The sequence below is a fragment of the Pygocentrus nattereri genome, chromosome 27 (assembly GCF_015220715.1).
Source record: "Pygocentrus nattereri isolate fPygNat1 chromosome 27, fPygNat1.pri, whole genome shotgun sequence".
In the NCBI taxonomy this organism is placed as follows: domain Eukaryota; kingdom Metazoa; phylum Chordata; class Actinopteri; order Characiformes; family Serrasalmidae; genus Pygocentrus; species Pygocentrus nattereri.
The window spans coordinates 10709158-10725985 of NC_051237.1; the positions used below are offsets into that span (position 1 = coordinate 10709158).

Consider the following 16828-nt stretch of genomic DNA (forward strand, 5'->3'; position numbering starts at 1 on the left):
AAATACGAGCGACAGTGTGTGCAAACCTGGTGAAGACTTACAGGAAATATTTGACTTCTGTCATTGCCAACAAAGGTTATGTTGCAAAGTATTGAGTTGAACTTTTGTTATTGACCAAATACTTATTTTCCACCATAATTTACAAATAAATTCTTTTAAAATCCTACAATGTGATTTCCTGGATTCTTTTTTCTCATTTTGTCTCTCATAGTTGAAGTGTACCTATGATGAAAATTACAGACCTCTCTCATCTTTCTAAGTAGGACAACTTCCACAATCAGTGGCTGACTAAATACTTTTTTGCCCCACTGTAATAGGCTTCATAGGAGACTTCTTGGAAACAGTTGAATTCTTATCTTGTACTGATCCACCCAGTTAAATGAACAGTTGAACATGGAATATATTACTCACTCTCTACCTGAAAGTGCTTTGAAGCGGACAGCTTACGCAAAGAACAAAATCTAACAATGTCTGGAAACATGGTTCCTGCCAGGAAGCTCCTTTTATACCTGGATTAGGACTGGTTTAATGATCCAGCCCTCTGGCTATGTCCTACTACACAGAAGACAAGAGGTGAAACACATTGTTAGTGAAATATATGATGTATGATTAGGGGAATGATGTATATTTCACATCTTTCATGTAAACACACTAACCTCTTTACATTACAGTGGCTCCTTCTCAGTGAACCATCAATGGCAACGTTCAGATACAAATGTGCACCTTCTGCCTGGTTCCAGTGCTTTTAGTGAGAAAAAATAAAATCAATAAAAATTGCCGTTTGCAAGTAGCATTTAAGCTAAATGAGAAGTGAAACTTCACCGATTGCGCAACGAGCAAACTTGTCAGCAGGGTGCATGTGTGTGATCCCTGAAGACGTCAGCAGTTCCGGTGTTCCTGCCTGGGCAGCTTCATTTTCTATGTAATGAAAGTGTAAAGTCTTCTCATAGCAGGGTGGAGCCAGTGTTCCAGCTGAGAGCCGAAGCGTGTTCAGGTCTGCACTGAGAGAGCACCGCGCTTCACCGAGACGCTCGTCTGAGGTGAGGACGTTCACGGTTGGTATTATTGAATGTAATGTGTGAAACCAGCGGTTTCACTTCATTTTCTAAAGTGCATTTCTGAATTACATCTGGACGTTTTTCAGCTTTAACTGAAACTTCAGGATGAAGAGAATTTCACCTGTGAAGAAATTAAAGGCTGCTGGTGGTGACGCTCCAGACTCACCTGCACAACAAGAAAACGCTGACAAGAACCTGCCTCAGAGGAAGAAGCAAGCATGGAATAAAGGTGAGCCGGTGGTGCATCTTTGATCTTTATCACTGATGACCTGTGGTCATAGCACCTTTTTTTGTTTTTTTTTTTGAAGAGAGACTTTTTTTGTGAAGAGCTGTCGCACTTAATGAGACGTTGTTTTGTTTATGAGGTGCTAAGAGTGAGACAGTTCAGGGTTAAAGTCAGAATCAGCTTTACTGTCCATGCAAGACAGAGCGGCGGTAACACGGCAGCTCCATTTATACAGTCACATAGACATTCATTCATGAGCTCTGCTCAACACATGCGCTGACTAGAGATGGCACATCTCAGTTTATCCCAGTTAAAGTCCTGGTGACTCCACGTTCTGCGCGTGTTTGCGTTTTCCCTACTTCTCATGCCTGACCCAGACCTTTTAAGTTGAATTATGTTAGATGACACAAAGGAAATTTGCAGGGTGTGGGTACGCCAGGACTGTGCCTTTTAAAATTACGCAAATTGTTTCGGGGGGTCGCGGGATGGTTGTCGAAAAAAGTGCATACACCTTACATCACCACACTAATCTTTATACAACAGTTATCTTAACTTATTATGTATTAGCAAATAGAAAACCAGCAGAAAAGGTTTGACCATTTTATTAAAACGTGTTATTCTTATTTAGTTGAACTTGTAATTTATAGGTCAGTTAAATTTTACCATGTTATTACCCAATTATTACTTGCAAATTAAAGGGCTATCAGAATACTTCACTTATAAGAAATATGATAATAATTATCCAGAAATAAGAAGTATTATTAAAACCTGTTGTTTTTAACTGTTGCATAAGTTAACAGATATTCCTAGTCCAGTAAAGAGGTGTTTGTAACAATAATTCTATTTACAAATAAGGCAGTGGCGATGTATAGCACCAAAACGGGTTCTGCTATTCTTATGATGTCAAGCATATGAATATAGAAGGTCATTTTTTGGTGCTATATAGAACCCTCTTCAAAAATGTTCTATATAGAACCATATACAAGACATTTTCCATCAATCTGAAGAACAATTCACCATGCAAAGAACCGTTTAAGCATGCACATGGTTCTTTAAGTGGTTATGGCTCTCTATAGGACCATTGTCCTTACTAAAGAACCTTTGAAGAACCACCTTTTTGAAAACTGTAGCCCAGTTGCAAAAGAGCTGTCAGATAACAATTATTATATAGCTGATATTTATTCGCATACATTTTAAATCTTTAATTCAACCCTAAAAAAGACTCAAGTGTTGTTTTGTTTGGTTATAGTCAGCAATGATATTAAGAAAGAAACGCTGCTCTGCCTAAATTGAATTGTTGTTTTCAATAGTTCTCTACTGGACTATGATTATGATTATTTGTTGGCTTTTGCAAAAACAGATTTTAATCTAGTTAACTATTGTCATATTTCTTACTAGTAAAATATTTGCAATTTTTTTGATGACTTGATGACAACTAATAAGTGGGAAATAAAATGATACATTTGTAATAACCTGTAAATTAAATACTGATTTTTAGGTTGTTACTAGTCAGAAATTCTGTCAGAATAAATGTTATTAAGATAAATGTTATTAATAATATGTTTGCCAGGTCTGTGTTTTATAATAGATTAACAGCATTTTGTAAACAGGTAACACAAAAGGAGCATGCTGCATTTTCCAGCTCTGATTCTGTGTAATCTCAGTATATTTGCCTCTTCTGTTACTGGGTAACAACATTTGTCTGTAGGTAGGCCTACATTCTAATCACCCACTTTTGGGTGATTAGAATTCAGTAATTTAGTTATAATTTCAGTGAAATGACCTAAATTATTTTTGAAGAACTGGTCTTTTCACCTGATGAGAGATGCAGCACCTGAGAAACAAGACAGAAAGAAGTAAGCTTGCATTTTACTGCTCCAGTGCTGCTTAGTTTCACTGTAAAGCCTAGTAACTATGTCTGTACACATAGTTGCACAGCACCAGACCATTTAAAGACACAGTAGGTAAGAAACTAAGTAGAAACAAAGATTGTTTTACAGCATTAATATGACATAATTTCAGCAGACATGCCTCATTGTTTTTGCCATAATAACTCCAATAGTATAACCATTAGTATAATGATTTGTTGATTGAAGAGATATTACGCTGTAAATGTAGGAAAAAAAGTAAAAACTAACCACCACTACAGTTACTAACTGATTATTTATTAACAACTAGTAAGTTATATTGTAATTTTTAGGTTAGTATAACTTACCATAATATCATGTCATTAGCCACTTATTGCTGATCTGTAAAGTTCTTTCAGACTAAGAGATCAGACATTTTGTGACACAAAGCATTTAATTCTAGACAAGAACAATGAATTTTTACACTAAATATTATGACATTAATATTCCTGTAGTGATTAAATAATCACACATTACGCTTTAAATGTAATCAGTGTGATAACTCTTGCCCCTCTGGTTTGTCAGACCGAATTTCCACCCCTGGTGGGGAGAATATCAGGAGAAAGTACTTAATATGAGATCATAGAGAAAAAAAACTATTAATCCAACCCTGTAACCAATCTATCCTGAAATAGCACTCTCACAGTGCGAGTGGTCAGCTGTGTATTTCTTCCTATGTTATAGCAGAGCGTTTACGTAGATTCAACATGATAGCCTACTTTGAAGAGCTCTTTTGAAGTGGAATGTTTCAGTTAAAAAGGACTCATTTAAAACTTAGTGGTTCTTAAGGAAGAAATAGTGTTAGAAATAAGGTGTCTATATAAGTATCTGAAAAGAAAAGGTGGCATTGTGTCATCTCTCACACTGACAGATACTCAGACTCTTTCTTTCACACAGTCATACATTCATGAATAAAAAGAATGTAAAGTGCAGTATTCAGAGTCCAGATAACAAATAAAGGATTAAAGGCAGCAGCAGTACTACAGACAATGCTTGAGTGCATTAATCGTGCAGCAACTAAGGCAAGACTTGTTGTATCTGCCACTAAAAGTGTCTTAGAACTAATATTAATATGGAGGTAGAAAGTTGATGACAAATATGATGTTGATTTTGGTTCATAGTCTCACAGAAATCCTCACTCCTGATGAGGCTTTGACTCAGTTATCTCTCTTTCAAGGTGAATCTGGAGCAGAAAGTATGGCAGTGGAGGTTTTACCCATTTCCCCTGATCTTGACCGCTTGATTAGGCAGCGGGGCAGAGACTTACGCTTGCGGCAGGTTGAGCGGCAGCATGCGGTGAAGCTGGTCAACACTCTGGTAACAAATTTACAGAAGTTCCTGAAGGACAACAAGGAGCAGCCTTTCTTTAGAGATATGTCTGTGCTCACTACAGGCAGCTACTATGAATTAGTGAAGGTAAACTTCGACAGTGACCAGCTTCAACACAATCTATAGTGACATTCAAAAAACACAGTAGAGGTAGAGCAAGTCTATGATTTAAAAATGTTTTAGACCAAATTCATATCTCAGCACTATTATAAAATAATGTCTCAGGCATCAGGTGGCATATTTATAACCATTTCATACAATAAAGTTCTGTAAGGAAGCTTGTAGAGGCACTGACCACTCCAAACTCCTGGTTCTTATCACTGGCACTGGGAACAATTCACAATTCTCTGCAAGTTTATCTAGAATGGCAAACCACTCTGATGACTTCGGTTACATCTTATCTGCTTAATTATAGAGAAATGTTGGAAATTTGGAATACCCCTTTAAGAGTCAGGACATTTTTTTAAACCTGTTTTGCATGTGCTGATCATGCTCTGCATTAACCAGACTAGCAAGTCTGCCTTGTCTTCACACTTTTCAGTGACCACTTTAATATTCAGCACAAAAGTTCAAAAGTTTGCAGACACCTGCTCATCTAGCATTTCTGCTGAAATCAACGGTGTCACTTGGGAGCTTGTCCTCCTTTTGCCGCAGTAACAAACACTATGCCACTGAGCTTTACAATGATTGTTTTCAGCCACAACAGCCTTTGTGAGATCATCTACTGATGTTGAATTATCGGTTCTGGATTTAAAACGCCAACCCCAGCTCATCCCAAAGGTTTCCCATCACTTTGGAGAAAACAGATCCACTGCTCCACAGCCCAGTGCTAGGTGGCTTTCTTCTTTTCTAGTCAATGAATAGAACTCCAGAGTGACCATTCTACTGACAATGCTTTTCTATGAAGTTTATACTATAGTATTAAATAGGGTACAAAAACACATTTTGCATTACCTTGTTGTCTCTCATATAAGTCTTTAGCTATGCAACCATACAGGGCCTTTGTTGTCGTATTTTCAGCGTAACAATGTGCCAAATATTTCTGAGACACTTCTGTACTACAGTCAGGCCAGTCAGTCTAGCACTCTCACTCTCTGATTATGCAGCCATGCTGTTGTAGCATGTGCAGAATGTGGCTTAGCACTGGCATGTTAAAATAAGCACAGTCGTCCCTGAAAAAAACATCATATGCATGGCAGTATATATTGTTTTAAAATGTGTTCAGCATTAATTGTGACTTCACAGATGTGCAAATTACCCACTAATACCTGCCAATACCATAATGGGCAAAGTCTCTTGAACTTTATGCTGGTAACAGTTCTTTGGCCCAAAGAACACAACATCCATCACAGAGAAGCATTATTCAACTGTTGGATTTTTAACTCATGCATTTTTGGCAAATTGGTGAACCTCGACCTTGATCCTAAAGGACTGGGCCTTTCCTGGATGGCTCCTTTTGTTCCCATCCATGATTGCATAACTTGTTTAAGATGTTTTTTGGACATTTTATAGTATTTCTAGTTTTAAATGCTCCTGTCCCAACTTTTTTGGAACATGATACAGGCATCAATTTCAGAATGAGTGTATATTTACAAAGCACAATAAATCTGAACATTAAATATCTTTGTCCCCACAAATTAGATTTATAAATCATTGCTTTCTGCTTTTTTTTTGCAATTTACCTACATTCCCAACTTTTTGGAACCAAGTTTGTACAAGTTCATGAATGTTTATGTCAGAAATGGGTGCACATTTAAGTAGATTAATTTATTAATAAATAGGTATGTCTGCAATCTTTTGGACATATTCACCTTTGAAAACATATTGGATGTCAGTGCTCAGATATTTAATGAGGATTGACTTCATGAGGTCAACGCTCATTAAATGAATGCTCATAAAGTTTATGCTCAGGGTCTTGTAAGACTATAATGTTCAATTGCAGTTCATAGAGATGACAACACTGCATGTTCTATTGCTCCTATATTGTCCCATGAATTAATTAAAGCTTATAGCAGGGAGTCATAATTACCATTGACTAGGCTTAGGTTTAATCTAGGTCTGGGAAGCTGACCATATGTGTTTTTTCCCCTACCAGATCAATAAACCAAATGAGTTCGATATCATGTTGAAACTTAAAACCCCACGCCTTGCGTGGACGGAGCTGAAGGACTACAATGGGCTTTTCTATACAGTTTCCCTCACTCGTCGAACACGTTCTGAGATACGTTCTTTCCTCTTAGAAGATGAACTCACCATCTCATCGTCTAAAATAATGAAGGAGATGCACTTTTTGGTCCGCAAGTTTGTCACCACCCACCAAGGTTTGCTTCATGGTAAAGCAAAATCACTTACTGCTTTTTACAAGCACATTATATGACCTTTTATAGGGCCCATCTTACATTCTTCTTGCATTTTATTGTTTACCCTGAGGTCCACTTATAAAGTTTGCGTGGTTTTATGTAGACAGTCAGTAGACAGATATAAACAGCCATAATCTATTTTTACATCATCATTTTCCAACCACCCTTCATCTCTTACAATTAAAACAGACTGTTTTTTGTTACTGTGATGATATGTGTAAAAATGACCTCAGTTGTGATTGGCTGCCTTGTGTTGTGCCTCACTCAAAAAGGAGTTGGGACTCATATATATATATAACTAAACTAAACTGCTGTAATAGCTGTTCTCAATAGGTTGATGTATGTAAATTTGTTAGTTTTCATGACATCATAATACAATTAATTCAAACCAGCAGTTTTCATTTATCGACTATATGAACTGGCGAGTATAAAGTATATTTCTGAATTTTATTATTGGTTATATACAACATCAAATTCTTAATTCAAAAAGTGAGGAAATGTACTCTTATGTCCTAAATCCAAGATTGTAGTCATTCTTTACTTCAGTCATTCTCAGCTTGACTCCAACTTGTACGTGTAATTTCATAAACCTCTGTTTGTGGTTATGTTTTAGAGTCCGCTGGTGAAGGTCACTGGGTGGTGTGTAAGAGGCGGCTAAATTCGCCAGCTGTGACCCTGGCGTTTGTGAGTGAGAATGAGAGGGAAGAAATACTGTCTGTAGACATTGTACCTGCCCTAGAGGTGCCACAGGGCTGGCCACAAGCTGCACGGGCTGGACCTGTTGTGGATAAATGGCTTGGGAAAAACGCTCGGCGGAAATTTCTTAGCCAGCCTGTTTATTTCGTCCCAAAGAGACCAAAACAGCGAAATCTCAGTGACGTTGAAAAAGGTAGGCATATGCTAATTTTGAGACCTGGGTTTTTTAGGCCATTACAGAAAATGCTAACTTTTGGGCTGCTCATGTAACTATGTGAGGGTTATCTTTACAGAGAGCTGGAGAATATCATTCTCTCATATTGAAAAAGAAATGATGAAATACCACGGCAACAAGAAGACGTGCTGTGAGGGTAGAACAAATGAATGCTGCCGGTAAGAATAAACACTTGATGCATAACTTAAAAAAAAATCACAGTTAAGCTTTCATGCACAGACGATATAGTATTTGCAGATGAAGGTGGTTATTATTTTGTGTCTATTACAAAAAAGTGTTATTATCTCTAAATAAGAGCATCTGCTAAGTGTGTGAACGTTTACAAAAATAGCTACATTAAATTAAATATTAATAATGCTTGTTTTAAATGCAAAAAATGAATTCTTGTTTATTTGTATTAGTGTTAGCATTAAGGTGTCTAGAAATTTTGCATCAGTGCATCCTTGATTGTGATATCCTTTATGGTCTCTGTCTTCTTTTAGAAAACTTTGTTTGCGGCTTCTCAAGTGTCTGTTTGAGGGCCTAAAGGAGACTCATCAAGGCAAACTCTCATCTCTCTGCTCCTACCATGGGAAAACTGTCTTTTTCCACCACCTTTCTGTCAGATGTGAAGATTCGCTGTGGACCCCTGGACAGCTGTCTGACTGCTTTATGAAGCTTTTGGGGGACTTTGAGAATGCTGCACAACTTGGCTCACTTCCCCATTTCTTCGTTCCCGACTTTAATCTCTTCTCTCCAGCTGTCTTTTCCAAGCGCTCTCGTCTGTTTCTGGTCGAAGTGCTGAGGAACCAGAGGGAATCTGGTCTTCCTCTTCTTCAGGTGCAAAGATCTCCTCCAGCCCTTTTCTACACTCCTGCCCTTCCACCGCAGATTGAGGAAATCTCTGCAGAAGCTGTTACCCCCCTAAACCATGACACTATGACGTTTCAGACGAGCTCTTTTACCTACTCATACATGACTCTGGCTTGTGTTATTGTTTTTATGGCCATTGGATGTGTGTTTCGTGCACTGGTTCAGTAGGGCACCAAACCTGGAACCAGCACCTTTTTTTGCATGCCTTTGGTACTTAAGCACTTTCTAGGCTTTTCACTTCCTTTCAATTATTATTATTATTCTTTTTAAGCAAATGCACTTTATATTTGTTTTGCATTTTATTGGTCTTTTCTATTTACTTTACTCTATGCATGACGTATTTTACATTTTTTCATGGTTGGCAATGAGAATGAGAATATTTATTCTTATAATTATAAATTACATCACAATATGCCACAATAAGCTTTTGCAGGGCACTGTAGATTTTATTAGCGCTTGCAAACTGCATGGTTCATAACAAAGATTAATGTTGTGTAGTCCTGCTTTATTGGATTTAGTATAATGTGAAATATTGAATATATTCAATATTGCAAAAATCATATTAAAAATATATTGTGCCATATCATTTGTCTTGAAACTTCTTTAAGAATTATAATATTGTATTTTTCCTCCATATCGTCCAGCTCTAATCCCACAGATTTATAGGTAATAGGTATTTATAGGTACGTTAGTAAGGTAGTAATTCTATGCAATCTTCCTCATTCAGGCTAAAATGTCTTGGTACACCTATTATCCTGCATTTAATCATCTCTGAATGCTAAATGTTAGAATATTATCCAAAGAATTTAATAATATCTTACAAGTGGTGACCATCCTCACTTTAGGTGTTGGAAGACATAATTCTCTGCATAATTCTCTTTATTTTACTCTTTGAATCACTGAAATCAATCTCAGACACCTGTGATAATTAGTTTGCCAGGTGAGCCAAATTAAAGGAAAAACTACTTAATAATGACGTTCCACATTATTAAGCAGGCCATAGGTTTCAAGCAATATGGGGGAGAAAAAGGGATCTCTCTGCTGCTGAAAAGCATCAAGTAGTTCAATGCCTTGGACAAGGTATGAAAACATTAGATATTTCACATTAACTTAAGTGTGATCAACATACTGTGAAGAGATTTGTGGCTGATGTAGAGCACAGACGGGTTCATGCAGATAAAAGCATAATGAGGAAGGCTTCTGCCAGGCAAATTCTTTGGATTAAGAGAGCAGCTGCTAAAATGCCATTACAAAGCATCAAACAGGTATTTGAAGCTGCTGGTGCCTTGTGCATAAACCTACTATTCAGCCACCCCTAAACAGTGCTTACAAGTGAAAACGGTTCCAGTGGGCCAAGACGTACATGAAGATTAATTTTCAAACAGTCTTGTTTACTGATGAGTGCCATGCAACCCTGGATGGTCCAGATGGATGAAGTAGTGGATGGTTGGGGGATGGCCACCATGTCCCAACAAAGCCGTGACGTCAGCAAGGAGGTGGTGGAGTCATATTTTGGGCTGGAATCATGGGGAGAGAGCTGGTAGGCCCCTTTAGGGTAGTATATAGAGTTTCTGACTGACCACTTTCTTCCATGGTACAAAAAGAAGAAAACGGCAGTTCTGGGAGGCTATTCTGACATCCTGCAAAGAAATTGAAGCAGAAACTCTCCAAAAACTCAAGTTCAATGGATGCAAGAATTGTGAAGGTGATATCAAAGAAGGGGTTCTGTGTTAACATGTAACTTGGCCTGTTAGGATGTTTTTGATTGAAATAGCTTTTGATTTCAGTAAATGTAACCTAAATTATCAGTGGTTGGTTAGTGTAGTGGGTAACACTTCTGCCTTCTACGCTGTAGACTGGGGTTCAATACCCACCTTGGCAAAACACCCTACACTATACCAATAAGGGTCCTTGGGCAAGACTCCTAACACCACCTTCGCCTACCTGTGTAAAATGACCAAACTGTAAGTCGCTCTGGATAAGAGCGTCAGCCAAATGCTGTGAAATTTAAATGTAACCTCTTAATGCTGAAAAAATTAAACAAATGACCATTTTCAGTTCTTTACAACCTATAAAATGTTTTGAAACTGTTGTCCATAATAATTTGGAACAGTGCCTTTTGAGTTTTTTTATTTTTGAAAAAATGCTGTTATCATTTGGAGGTTTGTTCAATAAAATTAAATTTATACTCTAATGGTTTATACTAATGGATTATACTGACTTTCATTTGCATCGATCATTTAGCTGCCCATGCCCCAGCTGCCACCACCTGCCAGCTGCCCATGCCCCAGCTGCCACCACCTGCCAGCTGCCCATGCCCCAGCTGCCACCACCTGCCTTGGACGGGCTGCCCACCCTACACTGATGTTCTCATAGACTCCTAGTTATTCCTAATACCAATATTACTGCTATTAATATTAGTATATAATCCTTTGTAGGTAGTTTGACCAGAGGAGGATGGGTCCCCCCTGGTGAGCCTGGTTCCTCCCAAGGTTTCTTCCTCAGTTCTGAGGGAGTTTTTCCTTGACACTGTTGGCCCTGGCTTGCCCACCGGGGGGGTTTTGTACATTTTTACACTCCTGTTGAATCTTTGTCTTTACCAAAATTCTGTAAAGCTGCTTTGTGACAACATCTGTTGTAAAAAGCGCTATACAAATAAATTTTTGATTTAGGAAAATCTGAGAAAAATATCATTTGCATAATAATTTGGAATGCGGTGTGAATGCTTTGTTAGTCTCCCTCTCTCAGAGCAGGTACTATTTGGGTGGTGGATCATTCTCATCACTGTAGTAACACTGACATGGTGGTGGCATGTTGGGTTAGTGTGTGTTGTGCTGGTATGAGTGGATCAGACACAGCAGTGCTGCTGGAGTTTTTAAACACTGTGTCCACTCACTGTCCATTCTTAGACACTTCTACCTTGTCAGTCAACCTTGTAAATGTAAAGTCAGAGACGATAGCTCATCTGCTGCTGCACAGTTTGTGTTGGTCATCCTCTAGTCCACCAGTGGTCACAGGAAGCTGTTGGCTGGATATTTTTGGTTGGTGGACTATTCTCAGTCTGTGCACTGCTGTGTCTGATCCACTCAGACCAGCACAACACACACTAACACATCACCACCATGTCGGTACTACTGCAGTGCTGAGAATGATCCACCACCCAAACAGTACCTGCTCTGTGAGGGTCCATGGGGGTCCTGACCACTGAAGAACAGGGTAAAAGGGGGCTGACAAAGTATCAGAGAAACAGATGAACTACAGTCTGTAACTGTAGAACTACAAAGTGCACATGTATAGTAAATGAGGTATAGTCATAATGTTATGCCTGATTTGTGTGTGTGTGTGCGTGTGTGTGTGTGTGTGTGTGTTGTGGACAGAAAAAGTAATTACTAAAATTACTATCACAAATTATGAAGCCAATGATTTGTATTCACCATTTCCCATGTTGCTCTGAACAGTTTAAGTACTGAATATATCCATGATACGCTCAGAAAGGCATATTGTGACAAATTGTGACATAATTCAACATGTTATGTTAAATATTGGCAAGTTACCCTGCCCTGATTTATTTGTCACATATGTATGGTTACTGAAGCGAGAAATGTGTTTATTAAGAGCAATACGTCAGTAAAACTATATACCCTAAACCATAATTTATCAACATTAAAAAATCTAAATAACATTTCAATTTAGCATTTATACCGGGGAAAAACACACCAGCCTTTCATGGACATCACACCATGGCGCTCAAACTTGACAAAGCACATAATTACAGAAAAGAGGGAAAAGGCGATTGTTGACTGAAGTAAGTTTTGTGAGACGGATATACAGTCTTTTATTTAACTTTAGAGTTTGTTTTGCTTATTTATTGTATCCATCATCATGGACTTTTATGGGGCTTCTTTTGTTGTCCTTACTTAGCTGTGAAGAGAAGTTTGACTTCGTTTAAAGAAACTTTAATCGATGGTTTTTACACGGTGTAGCTCGCGTTTAAAGGGCTCATTCGGGCTGTTGGATAGTTTGAATAAATTTGCCCACTAGGTACAAAAATTCAAGTTTTGCTCGAGGAAAATCCTAGGAACGACAATCCGAGCGACGACTTCTCTACGGTTCTTTTTGGAGTGAACACGAGCTATAAAGTCTCTGCGCCGGAAGCGGATCGTCCTCTTCTAGTGATCAAACATGGCGGTGAGTGCCGACGAAACCGTGGCGAACGCTGAGTACAACCGAAATCCGACAACATCGTCTTACTCACGAGTGGTTTTGAAGAAATTCGAGGCGCTCTTAATAGTGTTGTACCTGATGTGTTGGAGTGTGGTTGTATTTGTAGAAAAAAGCGGTTAGATGAGAAAGAAGCGCTGCTGGAGAGCAGTCGGCTCGGTGCGCGTTACTGAGCGGCAGCGCCCGCGAACTGCGGCTCGGAGCTCCGCGGACGGCGCGGCTCACAGCGGTCGGTAATGTCGACAGTGTCCGCGCCGAGGGTGTTCGGGGCTTGGCGGTTTTGTGGTGGAGTAAGCCCGGACGGGTTCTCTGGGAAGCAGCGCTGCTGTGAAGTTGTCGTGGCTTCGGGTTCGAGGCTGTGTTTTTACTTTTGTTCGCGTCATTTGTGTCTCCAGACTCGAATTACGGTCAGAAAGTAGGACGTTTACAGCGCTCCCACTCGCGGAGCCCTGTGCTGCCGCTACTCGACGCACTGTTGGGGCCAAAACCCGAGCGCTGCCATCCTGAATGTGGAAGTAACGCCAGTTCGTAGCAGCACCGGTTCCGCGTGGCTCGCACGCAGCCCCAGTCCCGGGGGCCCCGTGTTGTGCCCACTCCTGTGTCGTAATGTAGGACACCTGGTTCAGGTAGTCTGACGAAACAGGCCTTATATGACTTTAGAGACGGGGGGAAATGTTGGACCTGGCTGAGAACCGCTGTCCCCCAAAGATCCCGACTTGACAGCAGAACTTTAAAGGGCTTGGGTTTTCCAAAATGAGGCGTAACATTAAACAGTGGTAATTAATTTCGGAAAGTGTGTCATGCTGATCGTTCAGTTGTGTTGAGATGGTGTTTCTTTTTGCAGGACCAAGGAGAGAAGAAGGAGAACCCCATGAGGGAGCTGCGCATCCGCAAACTGTGCCTGAACATCTGCGTAGGTGAGAGTGGCGATAGGCTGACCCGTGCTGCTAAAGTGCTGGAACAGCTGACAGGCCAAACTCCCGTCTTCTCCAAAGGTAATGATGTGCTGCCTTGCAGCGTTTTTGTGGGGTGTGCATTGTTGTGTTTAATAGTTTTGTGTCTGCATCTCAGCACATTAAAAAAATTCTCTTTCCAGCCCGCTACACTGTGAGATCCTTTGGCATTCGTAGGAATGAAAAGATTGCAGTCCACTGCACTGTTCGTGGTGCTAAGGCTGAGGAGATCCTGGAGAAGGGACTGAAGGTGAGGTGGTGTTGTAGTTTAGATGTTCTGTGTTCAGATCTGATTTTTTTTTTTTTTTTTTTTGTACTTGACTTGGATTGTAAATGTACGCCAGTGAACTGATAAGGATGTGTCTATGGTTACCTTTCGCCCAGGGAATGATTGATTGCTGTTATCTGTCACTGTGGTGAAATGTGGCCGTGCTAACTTTGGGGTTTTACATTTACGGCATTTGGCTGATGTTCTTATCCAGAGCGACTTACAATTTGATCATTTTATACAGGCAGGCGAAGGCGGTGTTAGGAGTCTTGCCCAAGGACTCTTATTGGTGTAGTGTAGGGTGCTTACCCAGGTGGGGGATTGAACCCCAGTCTACAGCATAGAAGGCAAAGGTGTTATCCACTACACTATCCAACCCACATTTTCTCGGCCCTTCGTTGATGTTAATATTCATTGTTATACATTGAGGCAGCTGTGATAAACGCTGAACTGTGTGGTGCTTTGGCTCCATGTCCTGGTGTGTCATTTAATTATGAGAGTTGCTAATGGACCTGCCATTGTATATATGAAGTTATCTGAGGGTTTATACCAGAAAAGCATAATCACAGCTGAAAAGCTGCTTTTGAAGGAAGAATGCTTAAAATGGATTTACTTGGATAAGGAAAGGAAAATGCCAACTTCTGAAGGTTTTTAGTAATTTTACACTGCCGTTTATCTTGTAGTTTGGCCTTAGAAATAAGCCGTATTTCCTTTTTTTGGTAGGCTCATGAATATCTTGAGCTTTGCTCCGATTTGCTGGTTTACAACGCTGCAAAGGCTCTAGACAGAGGCAGGAGAATGAAATTAACCTTTGTGTAGATAAGTTAGTTATAGTCATACTATAAAGTTAGCTATAGTAGCTACTTGGAACTTGTTAATATCTAACATTTACCTGTACTAGTTACTTGCCTTCGATCTTGACAACACGAAGTGAAGTTGTTGGCTCACTATGAAGCTTTTCCTTTTAAAACAACCGAGCGTCATCCACCAAAAAGTGGATTATATCGCTATATATGGTTATATATTATATAACCATATTGGATTATATCGGTTATGATGCTAATGAAGTTGGAACTGCTCCTCTACAGTGTCACACTGAGTGAAACCTGCTTAATATTGTCCAAGGTTTGAGAAACTGTTTGGGGTGAAATCTAGAAAACTAACAGTGTATGATTTTGGATTCAGCCTGTTTGACTGCCCTCTTTTGTAAATGCAGAGTTAGCATTTAAAAGAGGAGACACATGTTTGAAGTTCAGTCTGAGAGTTCAGTGTCCCAAACTCCCATTTCACACTTTTGAATTGCAGAAACAAATCTTAATTTAATAATCCTGTCATGCATCATATTGCAAGCAAAACTAAAGCACAGTAAACCTGAAAAATATTGTGACAGCGCTTCATGCTGTTACTCCAGCAACACGTTTGGCTGTTTCCTCATTATTCAGTGGTGTCGTTATATTTTGTTTAACAGCTTTTCATCAACCTTAACATATAAAAGTAATAAGGGGGTGGTGGAGAAAATGCTCTTTAAAAAAAAGTCAAAAGCACGATTTTCAGTGTGAATGTAATGTCACTATGCTAGTTATGTTGACCTGTACTACCTAAAATAATGGAAGGAGATGGTGAATACGGTCCTAAATTCAGCCCTTACTGAAGTTGTCAAGATTTAAGACTTAAGGAGTTTCTGTAATGTGGCCCTTTGTTCCTGTCACCACAGCTATGAGCACTTTTGACACTATCATTTCTCATCAAACCACTCTGGATGGATTTAATTAAACAAACATTATAAAAGAGTGGAATTCCAGTATAATACTCTGTTTCATATTGTTTTGTAGAGGCATGCTGCCTGGCAATTGGTGGCTTTAGGTGTTCACTGTACTGCTTCTGTCTTTTTATTTGTAGTGTACTTCACATTAGGTGTCATTGGTTTTGAGTGTTTTTTAAAGTGTACCAACAATGCTATAGCTTTGTGCTTAATCTGTTCTCCCTAATGTCATTGTGGATTCAGGTGCGTGAGTACGAGTTGAGGAAGAACAACTTCTCTGACAGCGGAAACTTCGGTTTTGGTATCCAGGAGCACATCGATCTGGGTATCAAATACGACCCCAGCATTGGCATCTACGGCTTGGACTTCTACGTGGTGAGTGATTTGCAGCTCTGAAATGTGAAATATTTACATTAATATTAACATTAAGCTTTCTGAATGATTGCTAACTCCGCTGTGAGATGAGCTTTTGATAGACAGTCACTTTGCTGTGATTGCAGGTTCTGGGCAGACCCGGCTTCAGCATTGCTGACAGGAAGAGGAAGAGGGGCCGCATTGGCTTCAAGCACCGCATACGCAAGGAGGAAGCCATGCGTTGGTTCCAGCAGAAGGTGTGTCTGAGACCTGTACTTCATTGTGATAACAGAGGGGAAGACTTCCTTAGGCACTGTTTCATTATGTATTTTGGGTATTGCTGCAGATTATGCTTAACCTGAACTGCTGTGCCTTGAGAGAGATTTGTGGGTATTTTCTGGTTTATTAACTTATGTTTTTACTTAACTTTGTTTTTTTTCTTTCAGTATGATGGCATCATCCTCCCTGGCAAGTAGAGGACCACCTTTTGATTTTGTTTGTAACAAACAAATAAAAACAAAAAGCCCATTTTTGCTTCTTGTCATTTTTTGGAAATGAATTAATTTGTGGTTCCAAATATTTACTGGTTAAAATGGGAGGAAGTAAA

General features: G+C 39.4%; 2 protein-coding genes across 3 annotated transcripts; both read left to right on the forward strand.

Annotated features, from left to right (window-relative positions):
• The first annotated feature begins 931 nt into the window (after positions 1-931).
• LOC108426645 (cyclic GMP-AMP synthase) lies at positions 932-9158 on the forward strand. Of its 2 annotated transcripts, none has more exons than XM_017696299.2 (7): positions 932-1040; positions 1145-1287; positions 4369-4607; positions 6616-6841; positions 7494-7769; positions 7870-7969; positions 8294-9158. In XM_017696299.2, the coding sequence occupies exons 2-7, from the start codon at positions 1164-1166 to the stop codon at positions 8829-8831; spliced, it is 1503 nt and encodes a 500-aa protein (XP_017551788.1). In that variant the 5' UTR covers positions 932-1040; positions 1145-1163; the 3' UTR covers positions 8832-9158. The 2 variants fall into 2 exon arrangements, with proteins under 2 accessions (XP_017551788.1, XP_017551779.1); XM_017696290.2 differs by having other exon boundaries at positions 933-1040; positions 6616-6853.
• A 3669-nt stretch (positions 9159-12827) lies between these two features.
• On the forward strand, positions 12828-16749 carry rpl11 (ribosomal protein L11). Its single transcript, XM_017696322.2, has 6 exons — positions 12828-12851; positions 13729-13879; positions 13981-14087; positions 16111-16242; positions 16368-16478; positions 16668-16749. The coding sequence occupies exons 1-6, from the start codon at positions 12846-12848 to the stop codon at positions 16695-16697; spliced, it is 537 nt and encodes a 178-aa protein (XP_017551811.1). The 5' UTR covers positions 12828-12845; the 3' UTR covers positions 16698-16749.
• The last annotated feature ends 79 nt before the right edge of the window (positions 16750-16828 follow it).